Source organism: Sturnira hondurensis, unplaced genomic scaffold (assembly GCF_014824575.4).
Source record: "Sturnira hondurensis isolate 20B ecotype Veracruz unplaced genomic scaffold, ASM1482457v3 Scaffold0000780, whole genome shotgun sequence".
Lineage (NCBI taxonomy): Eukaryota > Metazoa > Chordata > Mammalia > Chiroptera > Phyllostomidae > Sturnira > Sturnira hondurensis.
This window is the reverse complement of record NW_028073411.1, coordinates 4,186,569-4,209,119: the sequence shown is the minus strand read 5'-3', so window position 1 is coordinate 4,209,119 and position 22,551 is coordinate 4,186,569. Positions and strand designations below refer to the sequence as shown.

The window sequence follows — 22,551 nt, the reverse complement described above, 5'->3', positions numbered from 1 at the left end:
AGAACCAGGGGGCAAAAGGGAAATCCTTCCCAAAGATCTAAGCCTTCGCACAAAAACACTTTGCAGACTGAAGTGTAGGCGGGTTGAAAAGGCTTCATTAGTTCTTTTACATATTAAAATGAACGCTTCACCCCAAATATTACCAATCAGTATTTTCTCTGCAAAAGAATCTAAACAATTTTCTGTACTAGTGAACACCATTTTAAAAAATACATCTAAAGTAAAACTGCTCTGTTTCTAAATTTTTTAATATTATTGATTTGAGAGAGAGAGAAAGAGAGAGAAACCAACTGAGCCACCCAACCAGGGCGTGACCGCTCCTTTCTGAACATTCTTTAAAGTTCAAGTTCTAATGTAGCACAAAATCAAAGCCAGGATGACACTGGTGATATTCTAAAACCGGTAATTTTAAAACCAGTTTAATGGGAACTATTAATTTCACCCATCTGGTTTAGCATATGCATTTTTTCTAGGCGGTCTGTAACTGAAAGAAAAACATGCCTTGTTTATGGAGATTAATGGTGTCGTGAAAAACAAGCAAAACAGAAAAAGGAGACATTTTCCCATTTTCTCCTTCCTGCACCAGAAGCTAAGGAAACGACAGGCATCAGGGACTGTGAATTAATCCTTACTCTTCATCGCATTGTTTGCTTTCCTCTTTGTTCTTTTTTAGAGCAATACCATAAGGCAGCCAAGTGCGTGCCCGTCGTTAAAAGAGGCAAAAAGCAGAAAATGAGAAGGTAGCCACTGGTTGAAGGTGCTGGTGTGGGTACCTGATTGAGAATTCAGAGGGAGAGAGACAGACTCATTTCTTGTGAGAGAAAAAGGGACATCAATAGGAAAGTCATTTTTAGTTTCAAGCTTCCCAAAGGTGGAATGCATCCAAAGTAGAAGTTTGAGAGTGGGGGAAAAAACTGAAAGGAGAAAATGTCATTTAACCAGAAAAAGAAGATCTTCAACAAGTTTACTAGTTAAAAAAAAAAAACACAGGGCATTCCTCATTTGCATTCTGATCAGGTGAGCCCCACTGGGTTTCCAGAGACCTAAGGAAGTGGCTGATTTGTACCTTGAAAGTAAGCTCTATTTGTACTTTTTGGTACAGTGCAAATTTTCTGGTTTTATACATGAAATCTCTCTCCCTCCCTCCTCCCTCCCTCTGTCCCCGCCTCCCCAGCTCTCGATACCGTCATCAGGAATTATCTCAGCAGGTAGAGTATGGCCCTTCCTTTGTGCTTCTGTGAATTAAAAAAAAAACTATAATGTATGCTTTCTTAAATTAAAAAAAATGATGGTTCTGCAATGAACAACAATGCAAACAGTTCTTAAAGGACACAGCATCCCGGCATTATTAAATAACATCATTTCCATGCTCTGCATTTCTGAGTCTCCAAATAAACATTGCAATTGTCGGCAAAAAAATGAAAAGTTAAAAACAAATTAGAGCAAAGCCAATACAGCCAGCAAACCTCCGGCATACTGGTCCCCTGCACTGGGCACAGTGAAGCCTGGGGCAGGCGTCAGGCCCTGGCCCTGCCCAAAAACACAGATGGTGTCAGCCCTGGAGGGTGAGCCCATCCCCAGATCTGGCCTTCTTCCGAGAACCATTTGCTGGCAGACCTTGGACTTCCTGGGGCCATAGTCACCAACTCTTGTAGGCTCAGAGGTGCCCGTGTAGGACAAAAGGCAGGATACAGGGGGGTATGGAGGGAGAGGGAGCAAGGTGGCCTTGGGGAAGACGTCTGGAGAGGCTGGCCCTCTCACCTGTCCTTCCCTGCCTTCAAGTCCCCCCTGCCCTGGAGTCTCTGTGTCCTTCCTCACTCCTTCCACCACCAGCTCTCAAGCTCCACCCACCATTGTCCTTCCAGCCTTTTACCAGCCCAGTTCCCACCACCTCTTCTCCCTACATGCCAGAGCCCTATTCAAAGGATTTTTGAGTTCAAAGCATTCCATTTTGACCAAAAAAAAAAAAAAGTGTCAGGAGAGCAAAAGAAATAGCCAGCACACCTCTTACATAGTGAACAATCATGCATACTGAAATACTCCCATTCCAGTATTAGAAAAAGCCGAATGCTAGTAGGGCAATTTCTATGCTCTGCCAGGAGCCATTTTCCTGAAGAATCGGAGGTTCCCCAGCACCTGGCCAGCGGTGAACTTGGGGACAGAGCAGCACTGGAGAATCCCCATGCCAAGCAAGGAAATTGGGATGCAGGGCTGCAGCCCTGGAAGGTAGGTAGGCAGGGGATTCTGCCACATCTACATGCACTGTGTATAGCCAGCTGCCCGAGGAGGGCTGCCGCCTTTAATTCAAAAGCATGCCGACTCTGGGAGGTGAGGAACAGGTCCTGCAGTACTTCAGAGTGGGAACCACTGGAGGGGACAGCTGCATTTTATACCAGGTTAGCAGATCAGCTGTCAACATGCAAGAAGCCTCCCTCCCCCGCACTCACTAGCACTTGGCAGAGGATTGTGTGTGGGCTGGTCTGTGCTTTTCATTACAGTTGCCCCAGGGCCCAGCGCAGTGCTTGGAGGCACCCACACGCAAGTGCTACATACCTAGGGGCTGTTTTACAGGTGGGCACCGCACACCTCAGCAACTAGACTGCAGACGTATGAAAGCCAGAACTCTGAGGGCCGCATTTCGAAAGTTCTTTTGTAACAGGTGTGTGCAGACTAAGAAAAAGTCCGATCTCCTTTCATTGCCAGAGAGAGCTGGCAAACAGTGTTCTGGGGAACAGAACTGTTTGCAGACATGTTTTCAGAGCCAGGACAGCGGCTCCTGAGAGGTAACAGGCTGAGGAGAGTGTAAGAAATGAGAAAAGTAGACAGAGGGGCAAATATAGCTATAGAACCCCCAGGCCGCAGGGGTGTCAGCACTCGGTTAGCACGGACCTTGAACTTGTGTCTCCCAGAAGTCAAACTCCGTGTTCCTTTAGTGACTCACTGACCCAACAAAAGACTTTTTTTTAGTACGTACAATGGAATCGCTTATTCATTCAGAGTCCATTCAGTTACTCAACAAATATTTACTGAGGGTCTGCAAAGAAATCCCAGCTCCCACTCCTGTTGTCTCAGCTGCACTGTGGAATCAGACGGGCACATCAGCCATGAGGCAGTAAGACAGGTACCCGAACAGGGGAAGCGGACCCAATGGCAAGGGCAGCAGGCGAGATGGAACCGTCTGCCTGAGGGGACAGGAAAGATGCCCTGAGGACAGCATCTGAGTTGGGACTTGAAGACTGTCGCAGGCCAGGGGAGCTGAGAAGTGTGGGGGTGGAGGGCAGAGGTCAGGTATGTTCTTTGAGGAAATGGTGCAGAAACATGCTGTGTAGGGTCCTACAGAAGACGAATGGCTAACTAAGCAGCTAATGTATGCGCAGCGCCGTGCAGACGCTGTGCAGAATGAGAAGTGCACACGGGATACTTCCACTGCACACACTGCCCTCAACGAGCTTGCAACTGAGCGAGCGACAGCATCACCCATAGGATCAAATGGCTGTAAACGAGGGCAGAGTGCAATGAGCTCTATTTGGGCAATGCTTGCCACATACTCATGTAGCGTCTCTCATCCCTGAGGTTCTTTCAGAGACATTATGTCACTGTGTGACAGCACTATTCTTCCTCGCTATTAGACCAGACTTTCCCCAGTATATAAGTTCTAAACATAAGTTACACCTCATACCCATGAGTCTGGCTACTATTTTTTTAAAAAAAGAAGAGAAAATGACAAGTGTTAGCAAGGATGTGGAGAAACTGTAACTCTTGTGCACTGTTGGTGGGAATCTAAAATGATGCAGCTACTATGGAAAACAGTGTATGGTGGTTCCTCAAAAAATTCAAGGTAGAGCTTCTGGCTGAGATGAAGTTGTAGGTAGATACACTTCGCCTCCTCGCACAACCAAAAGAAGAATAACCACCAATTTAAAAACAAAAAATAACCAGAACTGCCAGAAAACTGCACTGTATCGAAGTTCCACAACCAAGGAGATAAAGAAGAAATATTCACCCAGACTGGTGTGCCAAGACAAAGAAATACAACCCAAATGAAAGAACAGATCAAAACTCCAGAAAAAGAACTAAGCAATGAGGGGATAGCCCATCTGTCAGATGCAGAGTTCAAAACACTGGTAATCAGGATGCTCACAGAAATGATTGAGCACTGTTGCAAAATACAGAAAGAAGGGAAGGCTATGCAAAATGAAATAAAGGAAAATGTACAGGGAACCAACAGTGAAGGGAAGGAAACTGTGACTCAAATCAAAGATTTGGAACAGAAGGAAGAAATAAATATTCAACCAGAACAGAATGAAGAAACAGGAATTCAAAAAAATAAGAAGGGACTTGGGAACCTCGGGGACAAATTTAAACGTTTGAACATCCAAATCATAGGGGATGCCAGAAGGAGAAGAGGAAGAGCAAAAAAATGAAAACTTATTTGAAAAAATAATGAAGGAAAACTTCCCCAAGCTGGTGAAGGAAATAGACTTCCAGGAAGTCCAGGGAGCTTAGAGAGCCCCAAAAAAGTTGGACCAAAGGAAGCCCACACCAAGACACATCATAATTACATTACCCAAGATTAAAGATAAGGAAAGAATCTTAAAAGCAGCAAGAGAAAAAGAGGCAGTTACCTACAAATGCATTTCCATAAGACTGTCAACTTGATTTCTCAAAAGAAACCTTGCAGGCAAGAAGGGGCTGGAAAGAAGTGTTCAAAGTCATGAAAGGCAAGAACCTACATCCAAGATTATCCTATCCAGTAAAGCTATCATTTATAATAGAAGGGCAGACATAGTGCTTCCAGATAAGGTCAAGTTCAAGGAGTTCATCATCACCAAGCCCTTATTATACAAGATGTTAAAGGGACTTATCTAAGAAAAAGAAGATCAAAAGTATGAACAGTGAAAGGACAAGAAACACAACTATCAACAACCAAATCTAAACCAAAAACAAAAATGAAAACACTAAGCAAATAACTAAAGAGGAACAGAATCACAAAAACGGAGATCATATGGAGGGTTATCAGTGAGGAGGGGAAGGAGAGAGAATAAGGGAAAAGGTACAGGGAAAAGTTACAGGGAATAAGAAGCATAATTAGTAGGAACAAAACAGACAGGGGGAGGTTAAGAATAGCATAGGAAATGGAGAAGCCAAAGAACTTACGCGTACAACCCATGGACATGCACTAATGGGGAGTGGGGGGGACACTAGAGGGAGGGGACGTACAGGGCAGAGGGGGATAAAGGGGAGGAAAAAATGAGACAATTGTAATACCATACAACTGATTACGTAATACCATAATCAATAAAATACACCTACAAATTCAAGGTAGAATTATCATAAAATCCAGCAATCCCACCTCTGAGTATATATTGAAAAAAACTGAATGCCAGTCTTGAAGAGATTTGCACACCCACGCTCACAACAGCACTGCTCACAGCATCCCAGAGGTGGAGGTCACCCAGATGGCCATCACAGATGAATGGATACCCCAATGTGGTTTACATACAATGAAATACGGTTCAACTTTAAAAAGGAAGATGATCCCGACACATGTTCTACATGGTTGACCCCTGAGGACTTCATGCTAAGCAACAAATACTGTGTGACTCCACTCATACAGGGCTCTAGAATGGTCAAGTTCATAGAGGCAGAATGTAGAATAGTGGTTACTATTCTAACAAGGGCAACGGGAAGTAGCTGTTTAGTGGGTACAGAGTTTCAGTTTTACAAGACGAGCAAGTTCTAGAGAGCTGTTAAAGCAACAATGTGAATGTCCTTGACACTACTAAACACCCCTTAAAAATGGCCATAATGGGGAATTTCATGTTAGTACTTTCCCACAGAAACCATGTATATATTTTTCATTACAGTCCTTAGAGAGTGAGGGTGTATAAATACTCGGTGATTCTTGGAGGAGGAAGTATGGCCCCACCTTTGGGAACACGGGAAGGTGGGGACCGCTCCTGACCTCACTTGGCCAGAGTGAAGAGGACACTCCGTCACTCTCTCTGCTGGTTGCTGACGTCACACTCTCTCTGCTGGTTGCTGACGAAGCCCACGCTTGCGACTCTCCACCCCCCGAAACGTGCCCACGGCCCCTCTGACGTGTGCTGCTGGCTCCGAGTGAGAGCAGATGACCCGCCACAAATCACACCGTGCAGGGAGAACACACTCTCGAGCCCCAAATGAGCACACGTGGCGGTCTGGAAGTGGCGTCGGCCGGCTGGCCGAGGACAGGCTGCCAAGGAAAAAGATGACGCCGCCGCAGAGACCCCAGAATCACAGGCCACTGTCTCACACTGCCTTCCTTTTTTCCTTCTCAAAATGCCAGGAAAAGACAACTCCACACAGGAATTCCCTTTGTACAAATGGAGAGAGTGGTATTTTCTTTCTAGTCACCTAAATATAAAGAGGCATGGTCCCATGGCCGTTCTGTCCTGGCTCGCAGACGGCACCCGGTCAAGACTTGTTCAGTGAACGAATGCATGGAGCGTCGTCACATGAGGGACTTCAGAAATTCTGCACACAGTCCAGTCCCTTACCTTGGGGACAGCACCTGCTTGGTTCCCACGGCAAGAATTCCAAGCCTCAAACATCTGACACTCGCATCCATTCTCGTAGCTTGTCTCAGACATGAAAAGGGTAATATGAGAAGGATGAACTTTATCGAAAGCCCCCTAGCCATCGGAGAGGACAGCTCAGGGCGGCAGGACACAAGGCGCACACAGTTCCTATTAACCAGAGTCATTCAAAGCCAGCCAGAGCCAGCCAGACACAGCAAGCTGAACTGGGGAGGAAGGGTACGTGAGAAACTAGGAACGGATACATCGTCACACCAGTCTCACTACTGTTCTTTTTATAGATCAGAGGAAAGACGTGTTAAAAAATATGCACTTATTTTTTACCCTCAGTTTACGAAATCACATTTTCTGCATTTCTCTCAGCCTTGTTTGGAAAATGGGCACAGTGTCTAACGCCTACCTCGCCAGAGTTATTTAGCAGGAGGATGCTGGGACAGCCCTGGGCAAGGGCAGTGTGCCAGGCAGAGAGGAAGGTTAATGAGGTCTCTGTGAGCGACCTCTGCAGAGGCCGCCCCAGTCCTCATGGACGAGGCGGCGTAACCCAGAAAGACGGGTGGAAGGCAGAGTGCGGGGGGCCTGTGGCTGCGCCCCAGCCCAGGAAATCTCGGGGACTGGGAACTCATGATTTGGGTTTTTAATTAAATTCCATTCCCAGATTTCCACGGAAAAGAAAAATGATTCTAAATTCTTATAGACAAAACTTCTGAGCTGGAAAAAGAACAGAAACACATTCCATTGAGATTATTTACTTAGAAAAGAAGCGTGAAAATGAGTCACTTGTGTTCCCCCATCAGCAAAACCACATTTAAATACCATCAGAAATCGCATAAAGCCCATTTTGCCTGCATTTCCCAGCACGGCCCTCCCTCCCCTGTTCGCCGGTCTGGCAGGGCAGCCCCACCACCTCCCAGACGACCAGTGAAACCTGGGAATGGTCTCTGCCCCGCCATAGTATCTCTAAGGCTTACATGGCAGCGGTTCTCAACCAGGTGTGGCCTGGAGATGTTGGAGGACATTTTTGGTTGTCATAGCTTGAGAAGGGAGTCGTGGGAGGAAGGGGGGGTTACTGATATCTAGTGGGTAGAGGCCAGAAGCTCGGCCAAACATCCCACAATGCGCAGGACAGACCCACACAACAAGAATAGTCCAGAACAAAATGTCAATAGAGCCAAGGGTAAGAAACACAGCTTACAAAGAGCTTACTATGTGTTGTTAGACTGTTCTGAGAGAGATACTACTGTCAGCTCGTGATGCAGATGAGGACACTGAGGCTCAGAGAAATAAAGCAACTTGCCCCAGACCACACAGCTGGTAAGCCCGAAGTTAAAATGAAGAGCCAGGCCAGCTGGGCCCGGAGGCCATGCTGTCACACGACCCTGCACGGCTTCCCCTGCCTGATTCCGAAGGGGTCCTTCAGGGCCAGCCTCGTTACAGCCTTTATTAACTCTGTCAGTCTGCCCCTTTTGGGCCTGTATCTTCACCCCCTGGGCCATTGCAAAGGACTCCCTGCTTCCAGCTCCCCTACTTCCCCCAACTCTCAGAGTGACCTCAAAATCCCAGAGCTGGTCCCACCTCTACCCGCTGCTTGAAACCCTTCCACAGGTCCTTGTCACCGACAAAGAGAAGCACAGACTCCTCAGGATGGTGTCTGCGCTCTAGGGGGTTCCTCCCTCTCCAGGCCTCCTCCTGCCTCCCGAACCCCCTGCACATCTTCGAAACTGCGGTGCTGCCCCACCTCTCTGCAGCTGCTCTGTGTGCAATGCCCACCCCCACCTTACTCATCTGGTAAATACCTACTGAGCCTTCAAGAATCGGTCCCAGCATCACCTCCTCCAGGAAGCCTTCTCTGAACATCCAAGCCCTTCAGGTAAAACTGACCATTCCCTCCTTTGACCACGTCTTTCCACAGCCTTTATTCAACAGCACAGCCTTTTTTTTTTTTTTTGCTTTCAAGTCTGTCCCTCAAGGGCAGAGACCTTGTGTTGTTGTCTTACCTACCTCTGAGCTCTAGCCAAGTAACTAAGCGGCTGCTCAGCAAGTATCAAATGAGTGGAAGGTGAAACATCCTGTATCGACTGAATTCTTTCCAGAGAGGGGAGGGGGGTCACTATCTGCAGTGGAAATCTATCCCATTGAACACTGCCATTGTTAGCAAGTTCTGACACGAAGAAGTCAGTTTCTGCAATGCTGTATAACAGGAACACCACCCGGTGAAGTTACCTTCACCCCGTCTCTTCCCCAGGCCGAACATCTCCAGCTTCCCTCCTCTTCTTAACAGATGTGGTTTCGAGCGACCTTGTGGCCTTGCAGGGTGTACTAATTACTGAGCAAAGCCAAATTGCGATGGGAGAAGCTGGCTACATGTGGGGAGATTCTCAAGATGCTAACATAAAGAGCACTCTACATCAAGGGTCTCAAGTTCAAGTGCCTATGGGCCAGGCAAGTAAGGCCCATGAAAGAGGCAGGTAGGCGGTGCTGGAATAACCGAGAGGAGAGGCCGGGGGGCAGCCCCCGCAGGCCCGTGCCAACCACGCACCTCCGGGACTGCTGCCATGTCGGCCAGGTGGCCAAGTCTTCGAAATTTTTTGGAGAAAAGCTAAAAATGTGCATTGTTACACAAAGGTTTTAAATCTGGTAACTATTTTTTTTTTAATTGGCAACAATGTGTGTGTCAAACCAACCACATCTGGGGGCCAGCTCTGGCTGTAGGCTGTCCAGTTGTGGCCTTGGCTTCAAACAAAGAATCGCTCGAGCCTTGGCCAGTGTCGCTCAGTTGGCTGGAGCGTCATCCAGTCACCAAAAGGTTGTAAGTTTGATTCCTAGTCCGGGCACGAACAACCCCCAGTCCAGGTGAGTGCCATCCCCAGTACCAATCCATGCTTCTTGCTCACTATGTGTTGATCTCTCACATCAATATTTCTCTCTCTCCCTTCCTCTCTCTCTAAAGGTGATGAAAAAATGTCCTTGGGTGAGGACTAAAAAAATTTAACTTAAAAAGAAAAAGAATTGCTCAAGCAATTCCTAAATATAAGTTTTTGTATTTAGTGTTGGAAATGTGCACAGATATATTGAGGGCTGTGGACAAGGCAGAATTTAAATTTAAAGTTAAGCTAGAAGACTGGGGTTAAAAATAACTTGGAGGCATAAATCACCACAGAGGGCGAGCGAAACAGTGGGAAAACAGGGAGCCTTCCCAACCGGCGTCCCAGTGCAAGGCAAAGACACAATTACCCGTCAACAGACCTGTCTCCAGCAAGGCCTGGAACAAGCTGACGTGCTGGGCTCTCCGCTTCTGTTCCCAGGGGAAGGCTCGGCACGTCGAGGGTCTCCCGTACCTGCGCCTCAGGTCTAGGTAGGAGTTCTGCAGGTCACCTGCAGGAAAGGGAAGTGTAAGTCTCACCTCTCTCCACCCCTTCGCCCTAAACGGAACCAGAGATAAGGGGTCAGATGTGACGTTCCTGGCTACGGGTTGGGGTGCATTAGGGATTTGAAATTGGTATGATGCTTTTGCCTTGAGGTCACACATTCAAAGCCAAGTCCAAGGGAAATGTGCCAAAGTTGCTGATGGCTGTTGAATAATTCTGCAGAATGAGCAGCTGGCCTCGGACTGGCCCCCAGGAGGCCAGTATCTAGGCCATTTTGTTGGCAGTGTGAGCTGAGGAGCAAAGCCCAAAGACCCCCAGGGAGGCAAGGCAGTCGATGTTAGAAAAATCTCCCCAAGGCCTCCAAGCAGATCAGCATGCAAGGCTGGGCTTCCAACTCAGGCTCTCTCTCCTAAAATTTCATCAGCTATCGAAAATCAGTTTCTTTCCTGTTCAGGATATTACTATTCCTATATATCTTCCCCCTTTCTGACAGCATCGTATTTTCTGGATGACTCAGCGGTGAGAGCAGCAGCCGGGGACCAGTATGGCCTATTCTGAAATTGAATTGCAGGAGCGCTGCCTTTTCACGTTTACCTATCCCCCCCTCTAATCACTCCCTGGGACTGGGGTATGTTCAGGACGCATCCGTTCAGTCCTCCGTGCCCTCAAACAGGAAGTTCAGCTCCGGAGATGGTGAGATATGTGGGCAGGACTGAAACACTCAATTTGCTTTTGCTGATGGCGAAGGCCCCGCAGGAACTTCTGTTCCAGAGGAAACATATGTGACTCATTCTACTGCCACCCCTATCAGGCAAGAAGATCCCCAGCACAGAGAAACTGGTAAGTGCCAGATCCGGGCTGGAGCAGTGGAAGACAAGACCAAGTTTCGCAACAGGTAAACACCCCCTACGAGCGAGAAGATGCCCGTGCAAACAGGAGCAGGCAGGAAAGCGGGCTATCTGAAACTCCTTCCTTCTGCTGCAAATTACCAACGTCTTCTTCCCAAATGAGTCGATTTCAAGGATTTAAAAAATAAAACCAAGCCCCGAACAACAAAGTCACTGTTCGACATTTCTGAAAGCTAATATTCAGATATTAATGGTCCAAGACAAAAGTGCACCGATGGGGAAACATTTCTAATGATTAATTTATTTTCCAATTCATTTTTATTTTCTTAGGTTGGCCTAAGATCCCATTATGAATGGGAATAAGGAAACGGGAGGCTCGCAACACTCTCATTTGTATTCTTAAACTGAATCACGTCTGCTTAAAGCTATGAGGCCGGCTGGGCTGCCGTCGGCTGCAGGTCTTGTTGGAATCCAGGTGGAAGGCACACCTTCACCTGCACCCACCTGTGGAGGTCATACTTCTCCCCACTGGTCAAGTCACAGATGTTCCCCTTCAACCCCGTCGGAAAGCAGCCAAACATGCCTACGCAAATAAACGCACAGAGCTCGAGACTGCTGTCCTGAAGCTCAATACTCACATGCTTCTTGGCTCCCGGCCCCTTCCCGTACTGTGGATGTGTACACAGACACTATTTCTTGAACCTCTGCACACCTTTCATAATATAGCTTGATTTGTTCAGCAAGTTGCTTCTCAAGGAGGGGGTTAAAAATCTACAAGAAAGCAAGAAAATCGAATGAGCAAGTACTGTCATGCAACGCCCTTTGGCACTAGGAAGGCTGTCAGGCATTGACGCCCTTCTCCTGCTGACCCCCCAGCTGGCTAGTTTGCTCTCGGATCATCAGATCCGGGTTTGCAAAGGGAGGGTGTAATCCAAGGGCATGCTGGCTCTGGCCACTTCTTTCTCGCTCCTTTTTGAGCCATCTTCTCCTCTGCAGAGCTTCTTAAATGTCAGGATTTCTCAGAGACAAGGCCTCCCCCTCCTCTTGCGCCCTGCTATGTGCTGTCCCCAGAAAATCATATCCATCTCCCCTTCATTTCTCGAAGGACACTGAGTCTACTTGTGCTGACCGGGAACCCTTCTCCCATTTTCTTCTGCTTGGCAGGCTCCTACTCAACCTCCAAGGGCCAGATTCTAGGTCATCACTTCAGGGCGGCTTCCCTAACACTGACGCCCACCCTGCCCTGCTTGCCTATGTTCCCACTTCGGTGCTCCGGAACACTGCGCTCCCATCTGACTTAATGCAGGTACCACATTCTTTCATGACTTACCTGCCTAAGAGAGATTAGGAAGCTCTTTCAGAACAGAGGCCTTACCTCAACTCAGTGGTTTTCAAAATGCAGACTGTGTCCCATTTACGGGGTCATGAAATCATTTCAGTGGGTTGTAACAAGCAGTGATTATGTTTGTAACGTGCAACACAGAATATCAGAGTACACTGCACATAGCAAGGGTATGTAGATGCTCAACAAGTGGCAAGTCTCTCAACAGGGGTTCTCAGGTGCACCCGCGGTAGGGATTCCCATTTTTCCTCAATGGCTTTGTCTAGTGACTCCTGCTTTTCCCAGAACAACCCCCACACGGTCACAGGAATCGAAGATGGCTCTTTGTTAAGGAACCTCCTCACCCAGGCAGAAGAAACAGCCGCTGTGAAGGCCCCTTCGTGGGGCAGCAGCTTGCTGGCCTGGGGGCCTGGCCAGCTGCACCTCTGGGTGGGCTTTGGATGCGAGAACATCCACTAGCACATGCGGTTCCGAATACAAAGCCCTCTAGGCCAACCGCCTGAGTGTGGGTGGGGCCCGAGTTTCTGAAGGGAGCCGTGGAAAGAACCAAGGGTCTCACCGGCTGGAGTGGCTCCTCTTCTGCTACGTTAAATAACAGCGTATAGGAGAAGCTTTACCAAACAACTAGGACTCTGTCCTTTCATTAGCTTAATCACTGGATAGGCAACAGCCTGATAAAAACCTACTCTATAATTAAGCCAGTGGTTATTAAAACAGAGGAAGTAAATGGTTTCCATTTTATGAGTACTAAATGAACCAAACGTTAACAGAAATCTATTATTGCGTTAGCTAGGGGGAAAGACTCAATATTAATAATGTTTGAGGACAGAGCTGATGAGAGATCCAGCTTAAATAAATCTTTTGTTTACACAGGGTTCTGGGCCCCTGAGCCACACGCCCATGAGCACCCCCAGACTTCACCTCGGTCCCCTGGGCTCACCTGTGCAGGGTGCAGCGTCCGGAGGCGATAGTACTTCAGGGGTCCGAAAAACCCTGCGATGCCGGGCACATACCTGCTCCCTCCGACAATGAAGCACCCTTCAGTGTCGTTATAATGGAAATCCTCCCGGAAGCTGCAGGAAAGCACAAAGCCTTCGTGTTTGAACCAGATTTTTAAAAAGAGACTCTTTCCCTGACCCTCATTGACTTGCCCCAAATTTCTGCCAGCCCTTCACTCTGAGTTCCAGCAGATGAGACGGCTGTGGGGTCAGGCGGAGTTGGGCTAGGGTCCCAACTCTGCTGTTTACCAGCTGAGTACAACCTTGGACCAGTCACTTAACCTCTCTGAGACTGTTTTCTCATTAGTGAATTAGTTCCTCACTGAGAGGATTGTTGAAAAAATTAAGTGAAATATAAGACATAAAATGTTTAGTCAAGTGCCTGGCTCACTGTCAAAAAGGACCAGCTATTGAGATTAGTGAAATTGTTTGGAATTATTAAAATTATTTGAAATTGCTGGTTGTAACTAAAGCTATTATGCTCCAAAAGGAAAAAGAAATTGTTGAATGGATAGACAGTATCTGTGGAGGAAAACCAAAAACATATCCTACTAGATAACTTATGTAAAAACTTATGTAAATTTGGACTCAGGTAGAAGAGGCCACAGCAAGATCGAAGGTCTCGGCCAAAGACAAGAGGTCAGCAGAGGGGGCCAACTGCAAGTCCACTTTGTCCTGAAAGACTCAGAGGGTCAAGAAGGAACACTGGGCCGGCACAAATCAAACGCCCAGAGTTGCTCCTTGCAGCACGGATTACATTCACCAAGGCCTGGAAAACTGCAGGTGTTCTGTCCACGAAAGCTGACCCACACCCATCCCACCGGCCTGGCCATGAGCTTCTTCACTACACAGCTTCAGAGGACACGGGGCTCTGAGTGCTGACCTGGAGTGACCTCCAAAATACACTACTAAGTGAAAAAATCATAATAAAAGTGCAGAATAAAGCGCATACTTTTTATATAGGAAAGAGGAGAATGGATGTGTGTATGTGTGTGTGTATATGTGATACTTGCATAAAAACTGTGAAGGACATACAAGAAACAAATCAGTATTTCCCAATGGCACAGGGTAAGGGGGTTAGGGGATGGAATTGACAGGGGCAGGGTTAGAAGCAAGATATCTACCTGTACATCTTTCCACATAATTTTGATTTTTTAAACCATTTAAAAATTCAAATAGGAAGGTGCGATCACATGTTTCTATGTGAACGGCAAGGGGGAGGGGGCGAGACAGGCATCAGGTGAGAAGCCAGGCAAAGAGCGAAGAGCTGGGGACCGCGGGGGGCAGACAGAAGTGGAAAGAAAGGGCGCAAACTGTCGGGCAGGCGGCCAGGAGCCCAGTGAGCCGTGGGGGTGAGGGGCCTGCGTGATGCCTGTGAGGACAGAGCAGGCTACCGGCGGTTGGATCGAAACAGCCAAGCCACCTGCAGGCATCCCAGGAGAGGTGATGGACTGACTGCTAGCAAGGAACCTGCCCCGCAGCAGGTACACCTGGCTGGAGAGGAAGACAAGAGAGTGAGGAGAAGGGCACTTGTGGATAGCACTGACTGACGGCAGCCAGAGGGAACCCTTAGCAACACGCTTTCGACAAGCAACTCACACGGAACAGAGGCTTCCTCTCCTGATAGTTCTCTTTGCAGAATTGAAAGGATGGGAAGAAAGGCGATGGTCTCCCCCGAGCCCCCCCCCCTTTTCAGGTGGGACCTAGAAGTTATTATCAGAGCCGTGAATTGATTCTATTTTTCAAGGCCCTGGAAAGACCTGAACCACCCTCCTGAGACAACACCTGGCACTCAGTGGGTGTGAGGCTGCTTCGGCAGTGAAGGGCCTCTTAACGGAACTCCACTCACCCACCCCACCAGCTCCCCTGATGGTCCATCCCTCAACGTGCCGGGTGCCAGCTGACTATAGCCTTAGTCCTCTCATTTTATTAGAGGAGATAATCCCAGTACCTAGCTGCAGGCTGTTGTGAGGATTAAATGAACTGGTATCTAAACAAAGCATTTAGAACAATTCCTGGCACACAGTAGGCCCCAGAACTTCACAGTTATTATTACTAATTTAGTCCAATGTTGAATTTTTGCTATCAGCTCTTGAGTAACATACTTCATATGAATAAGATGTGTCTGTTTCCAAACCTGTTAATGCCAAGTGTATGGCCATTTAATCGTACCATTTAATGAAATGCTATGTTACCCCAAAAATATGGGTGGGGCGGAAGTCGTTCATGCTGTAAAAACTGAGTTGACTACTTTGGGTAGACTCAGTAAAATAATGGTTACTAAAAAAGGATCGTGGAATTAGGACAACCGTTTGGAAAAAGAAACCGAAGACATCTAGATGGATGTGGGGCTCTGATGGTTTCACAAGTGGCCTCCTTTCCTTCTCACTGGGAGCAACGGAGACTGCGTGCCGTCTACGCAAGATCAGAGAGAACGCCAATCAGGAGACTCACACCCACGGGAAAGGTTCTACATAGAAAGAATGGCAAATGAATGTGCGTTTCTCCTTTTTAATTAAAATAAAATATTTAAGGTATCATTTTTAAATGATCTTTCCTTTAACTGAGGTTTGAACTGACCAATAAATTACTTGGTCTCCGTTGTACTGGATTGTAGTTTTAGTTTTTTTTACCACTATTATGATATAACCAAATAGATTTCCCCAGCGTGGTCTCCAGCATTTCTCTGCTCTGAAATCCTTGGTGGCCGCACGGAGATTGCTTGTTCTGTGCACTGCCCAGTGGTCATCCATTTCACTGACATAAAAGCTGAGCTAGACTCTTTCAAAGCCCAGGATGGTCCCTTTCAAAAACGTCTGACATGCTGGCACATTGACTCTCATCTGAACATCAGGGCCTGCCCTGGTTTATTACTGCAGAGTACCGGCAGCCTGGAAGAATGGACCGTGGGCGACGCTGCCCAATGGACCTCACTCAGAATCCGGAAAGAGTTGTCCCCTTCACTTAGACTAATTTGCACCTTAAGTGTCATTTCTCCAGGACCTGCTCTCAATGCTGGCCCCCTTGTCATCTCCTCAGGCTGCCTTATTCCTTTCCTTCCCAGCACTCACTGAAACTTGTAATTTTATATTTATTTGTGAATGTCCTTGTTGAAGATCAATCACCCCCACTAGGCTTTTTAGTAGGGGCTGACTGTGTTTAATCCAAGAGTCCAGCGCTGTGCCTGGCATGTGGTATGTGCACTGGATGGGTGAATACACACTGGATGGACAGATGGATGGATGGACAGACTGACAGATGGATGGATGAATTCAGCACTCTACAGGTCTGCAGTTACTGCCTGCCACCAAGTGTTACGGGCAGCCTCTCCTCCGAGAGCAGCACTGCACTTCCGAACCCTTAGTGACGGATCGCCCTCTACCAACGCTGTGCGAGAGCGTTCCCACTGCGTGTGCATTTTGAGCGTAAGTAGAAAGGAAGTCCAAAGGCTTTCTCTGGATCCCGTATAAACATCTGGAATATTTAGTTCCCTGGCTTGGCCCCCTCTGAAAGTGGGATTCTAAACATCCAATCACAGGAGACCTCGTGGGCCCGATGTTACCTCTCCAGGTGCTCTGCTGATGGGTGAGGCTCCCGGGATCGGGCCCGGGCCGCTGAGGTGGCGGTGACGGCACCCTCGGGTCTGGGCACTGCCAGGGTCCCCAGGTTCTAACTGGGATGTTGACCTGCTATGTCCCTGGCAGTCAGTCCGCGTGTCTGTAATCTTCTGTGACTATACTGATTTTGTCTTCTCTTAACACAGTGACATTTATTTCATCATGGATTCTTTATATTAATTTTGATTATGAAAAATAACTGTAGGAAATATTATCACAAATACTGTCATGAGTTGAATTGTGCACCCCTTGAAAATTTGTATGTTGATGTGTGGGCTCCCAGGACCTCGTCACGTGACCTGATTAGGAAATGGGGCCACTGCAGAAGTGTAGGTAGTTAAGAAGAGGACATAATGGGGGCTCTTGAATCCCGTATGACTGGTGTCCTTATAATCAGAGGACATTTGGACGAAGACAGACATGCACACGGGGAGGACGCCACGTGAAGACTGGAGTTATGCAGCCATAAGTCAAAGAAAAACCGGGAGCTGGGAAAGGCGCCGGGGTCAGACCCTCCTCTGGGGCCTTCAGAGGGAACACAGCGCTGCTGATACCTTGATCTTGGACTTCCAGTCTCCAGAACTTCGAGACCATAAGTTTCTGTGGTTGAGGCCACCCGGTTTTGGTACTTTGTACCAGCAGCCCCAGCAAACTAATACACTACAAGGTTTTCGCAATTTTCGCCCCTCTCACCTCACCCCGATCCCAGCCCTGGATCATACCGTGATCTAGGAGGGAGACATCTACAACCCACCACGCCAGCCTCTGGATTTCTAGGATTTAGGAGAAAAGGAAGCTCCTACACAAAAAGATGAAAAAGGGCCTATGAAATTCAATCGGTTGTCATCAATGTCCTGGGGTTGGAGATGGGTGTCAAGGGAGGCAGGGGAAGGTATTATTTTAGACTTCATGTCCTGAAACACAAACCCCTAATTTCTGCTGCCTCCTAAGCAAAACGGGGCAGTCAGGTGGTTTCCAAAGAGCCACAGTCATCTGTCCACCCGAAGCGAAGTCCTCAGAGGAGAGCCCACGGCCACCTGCCACACAGCAGCACTCGGGCCCGCCCACTTCTCTCGGAAGGGTGCAAATCCACTTGCTGCACTTGAAGACTTCTCTGGTCTTAGGCCTCGGCGTCCATGCTACAACACAGCTATCAAGTTATCACTGACCTTTTTTCTTTGAAAGCTAAGGAAGACCACTTCTTTAGCCTTTCTATATAACTCTAATCCTTTAATCCAGCCATAAAAATATGAATTGTTCTATGTGCCCAGGGCCTAAAAGGGATCAGCTTGGCTTCAGCGTAAACAGAAATGGCAGGTAGTGGGGCGAGGGGAGGAGTAGAGTGGATGCCCTTGTATTCCCCTGTCTCCTCCCATTTGCTTTCCTTTCTGTAATGACTGGTTTTCAAGGACACGTGGGGTGTGAGGGGACTGTGACTGAATGGAGCCTGTTTGGAAAGGCGGCCCTGTGCCTGGTGGGGTCAAATGACCACAGGAAGGCAGAATGACCCTCCAACCCCGCACCGCCCAAGCGCCAACATTCCTAGCACATTTAAGAAAATTATACATGTGAAAAACTACTCATTATTTTCTGTTCTTCAGACTGTCCTTAAGCATTTCATTCTATATTCACTTATTACCAAGCTATGATGAGGTGTCTTGAATTCCTAAAGAAGCCCGCCCTCTGGTTCCGCCACACTATAAAGGCCACTACTGTATAGGGATAAAGAAGCAAATTCAAAAAGATCATGAAATACAAGGCAAGGGACCCAATTCTCAGTTTCTGTACCTCTTGTAGGAATAGTTCTATAAAGATGAAAAGTTACACCGAATATCAATAGTTGCTTACATTTCAAATTTAGATTATGAACATAAATATGAAGACTGTCTGCTTTTATGTTTTATACTAGGCCAAGTTACCAACCATTCTCAATAAACAACATTAATATTTTGATTTATTTTTTGAGAATCCTTTGTAGAGGATAATTTGCAAAGAAAATGAGTTATACAAAGTGCCATGAAAGAAAGAATTTACAATGAGATCTGGAAAGAGGAGTATTTTTCTCTTGCTTAGAAAAAACGTTGTGGGGGGAAACAGGTGAGTTTGTAGATAGTAAAAAGGAACAAAAAAGTACAAAGACCACGTAAAGGCATGCCTACTAGCACATGCTTGGAAAAGCTGAATGAGGAGGTGTGGGAATAACGTTAGGGGTGAGGGCTAAGGTGTGAAGATTCCTTAACCCTCACGCAGCAACATTTTGAATTGGAAGAAAGATCACACTTACCTAATGGTCTGATTGTGGTAGCTTTCCAAACCCTGTCCAGTGCTGGCGGTCACCACTATCTACGGTGGGAGAGAGAGACAAGAATCACTTACGCCTCCACGCCCACCTCATAAAAACAGTCCTGGGCATCAGTTACCCAAAATGCGCTGCAGAGTCTTTGGCTTGATCAGTTCCGGCAAAAAGAAATTTAACACTTTACTAACCCTGTCGGTATTTTACCATTTAGTAAGTACAGTTTCTCCAAATGAGTTGTGGTAAAAAGACCTCTAAAGCAGTTTTGCCCAGTGGGTGTCGGATATTTCCAAACTACAAGCCAAAGTTTCATTTGGTAGATTCACTCGGTGCTTCAGAGCTTGTTGCACAGAGGGACAAGGAAGTGTGTCAGATACAAGGAGTTTCTGAAATTTCGCTTGAATTCCACGAAAGCCGTAGCGGGGAAAACAGGACTGGCACCGAATTTCCTCCACAAACTAGTGCTTCCCACTATTCTTTCCCTAACCACTGTGAAGCGGCGTCACTGTCCTTTCCATGGTGACGACGTTTCTGTCCTGGATGTTGTCAGCTGTCATCAGTTGTCCCACAACTGATGAGACAACACACCTTCTCGGTGTCTTGGATTAAGACACAAACTCCTGGCGTTAAGGGGCTCTTGTCATTCTCCCAGGGCCAGCCCAGGGCCAGGGCTGACCGAGCACGTGCTGGACAGCCAGGTTCTCAAAGACACGTCTACACCGCTGTGTCCATGAAAGGCGAACTAACCCGGAGATGCCAACCCAGTTCAGCCACACACTGTAGGAAGAAAATGGCTCAAACCAGTTGTTTCTCTAAACCAACCATTCACTTCGGGTCAATTTGTCCATTTAGTCAAAGCAATGAATATGGCAGTCCCATCTCAGAGGTGGATTTTGTGTAGAAAAACAATTAGGTATTGTTCTGGGACCTATATTTTTTAGGCAGACCAGATGGAATGAAAAAAAAAAAAACCTTTTTTCTTTCTATCCCATCTGGTCTGCGTAATTCTTCTCTCCTGCTTGATCAGATCACGTGCTCTGCCATTGAATTCCTCTCTTTAATTAAAGAACTACTTTGATTTACAATTCTTCTGCTCCAGAAGCTTCCAGGAGGCCCTTCTGCGTTGCAAGTAGAAATCTAAATTCCACGATATTCAAGAGTTTCCACATTCCAGCCCTGAAGACAGTTTTTCCTTTAATTAGTGTCCTGCAGCCTGCACGTTTCTACTCTGGCCAGACTGGTTTACGCTCTCCCCCCAGTGCTGTGCTGACATGCTCCCCACTCTCTGCTCCACCTCAGTGCTGCCCCTCCAGCATCCCAGGATGGAGCACTGTCTCTCTCCTCTGATCCCCATGAATTGTTTGGCAGTGAAGCTCACCCTAGGACATCCCTTCACCTGCTTACTGTTAATTCCCTAAATAGTCTATAAGCTCCTTGAGCACAGTGCCTTGCATACAGCAGGAGCAAAACACGACCTGGATTTGCTCTGACGACCTCACACCTGTCTAAGTGACACAGAGAAGCTGACCTTTGTAGGAGAAAAGCAGCAACCAAGCTAGAATGCCACCGTAATTGTCACATATATAAGCAACTGAAACAGGGACCACAGCCACGTCACCTCACATCATTGAAGAAACAAACTAACGTACCAACGATCCTGGCCACCATTGCAGACTCTTCTCGGGAAAGCAACAGGGACTGACCTGAGTTCCTTTCTCTTCAGAAAAAGGAAATGTGATAAAACTTGGCCTCCCAGGGAAGTCTGTGTATTATCTAATAAAACACAGGACGAACAAGACACCTCTTCCAGTTTTACAGCCGGAATGTCACAAATCAATAAGAAAAGCTGATGAGCAAATGAAGTCACCAGAAGAAAAGTAGCATACTGACATCTCGTAGACTGAAAGATGGAATTGCCTTTCATTGTAACAACAGATTTGCCATCATCCATACAATCTGCATTATGACAGTTGGAAACAGTTACGCAGAGTGTTTTATAGTGCCAAGTAGATAAAGACCCTCCGTCCCACCAGGATAGGCACTAGGGTTTGTTAATTATTATTTGCCCATTTATGCCAAACAGAAGCAATTGTTTCAACTGCCAAACACAGTCAAACCACTTCTCGACTCAACTAATAAATTTTCTGAAAAAATAAAAGTTGTAGCTCGATAGCACTATACAAACCTGGCTGATGTTGTTTTACCATTTATCTCTGCAAAGCCTATCCCGCCAGGGGAAAAGCACTGAGTTCTGCAGACAACTGTAGCTATATAGCTGGCTATTTTATTTACTCACTCACAATATGGTCAAAAGAAGCACTATAAAAGCCAATTAAATGGAATAGGATTCTTATGATTTAAACTTCCATCTATAAAAGTTTGATTGGAAAAGTGTATCGCTGTAAAGAGTTCATCATTTACCACAAATTTGTTTTTAGAGATTTGCTTGCTCCCTGGCTTTTCAGCGGTGCGAACTTTAAGCGATGGCACTGGCGTGGTTGATTGCGGTGGGTGGGTGGGGGGGCCACAGATACCTGGCCTCCGTTGAACGAGATATCCAGGCGAAACCACTCCTTCAAAGGCAGGGTGAATTTAGTTTTCACAGCAAGGTCTTCTCCTTTGACAAGATGCATCTGAATATGCAAGAGGCCTAAAATGAAAATGACAAAAAATACCCAGGCGTGAATGAACTAGCTACTCCTTTGCAACCACTGTCCTAAGGAGCTATCGGACTAAGCCTATGTTCCTTCTTCTTTAAACAAAACAAAGCAAAGCAAGAAAAAAATCACACCAATGCATTCCTTTGTAAAGAAGACAGTTGTTTTAAGCTTCGGGAAAAAAGTTTCACCTGAAGACCACATTTGAAAACCATCACCCTAGCTAAACTGCCACGTTGACAGTATTTTCATTATTCTAGACAGACAGAGTTGCCCAGAGAAAGAGCATATGAAAATGACGAGATATTGTTTTAAGATTCTGTTTTACACTTACCCTCTTCGGTAAGAAATACAGACGGTGTGCCGTACATCTCATTAGCATCCACGAAGTACAGAATCCCGCAGAGATTGGCCTTGCAATAATGGAGTAAATAAAGCCACAATGAAACAGTGAACCTAGAAGAGTGAGGGGAAAAAATTCTGCAGATTGATATCATCCAAGAACAGGTAATTATACTTAACAATGACCAAGTAAATTGCTTTCTTCCCAATGAAGGGATGAGCATGGCTTCGTGTTCATCATGGGAGATCAGCTCGCACAGCTTGATCTTTGAGACAAAGGTAGTTATAGTAACTGGAACAGACAGGAGCTAAGCACCATTGTACAAAACTAGCAGACACTCTAGCTCGCACCTAAAAGTCTGTTTCTGTGCCCTGTGAGAATCTCATGGGCCTGCCGTTCAAGTTCCTGATGAAGGCTTATAAAGCCAGACACAGAATGAAAAGCTGGAGTTTAATAAGAGGTGATTTGATAAGAAGCTATTCTAATTTTGGTGATTAAAAGAAAAAA

General features: G+C 46.7%; 1 protein-coding gene across 1 annotated transcript in view; it reads right to left on the bottom strand.

Annotated features, from left to right (window-relative positions):
- SEL1L3 (SEL1L family member 3) overlaps positions 1-22,551 on the bottom strand; it is a 96,531-nt gene that overhangs the window by 48,419 nt on the left and 25,561 nt on the right. Inside the window, exons 4-9 of the mRNA XM_037044782.1 lie at positions 22,036-22,157; positions 21,579-21,694; positions 19,033-19,091; positions 13,074-13,206; positions 11,430-11,562; positions 9,822-9,950 (exon numbers count right to left, since the gene is read on the bottom strand). Coding sequence (XP_036900677.1) covers positions 9,822-9,950; positions 11,430-11,562; positions 13,074-13,206; positions 19,033-19,091; positions 21,579-21,694; positions 22,036-22,157 — 692 coding nt within the window. The remainder of the gene's footprint in view (positions 1-9,821; positions 9,951-11,429; positions 11,563-13,073; positions 13,207-19,032; positions 19,092-21,578; positions 21,695-22,035; positions 22,158-22,551) is intronic.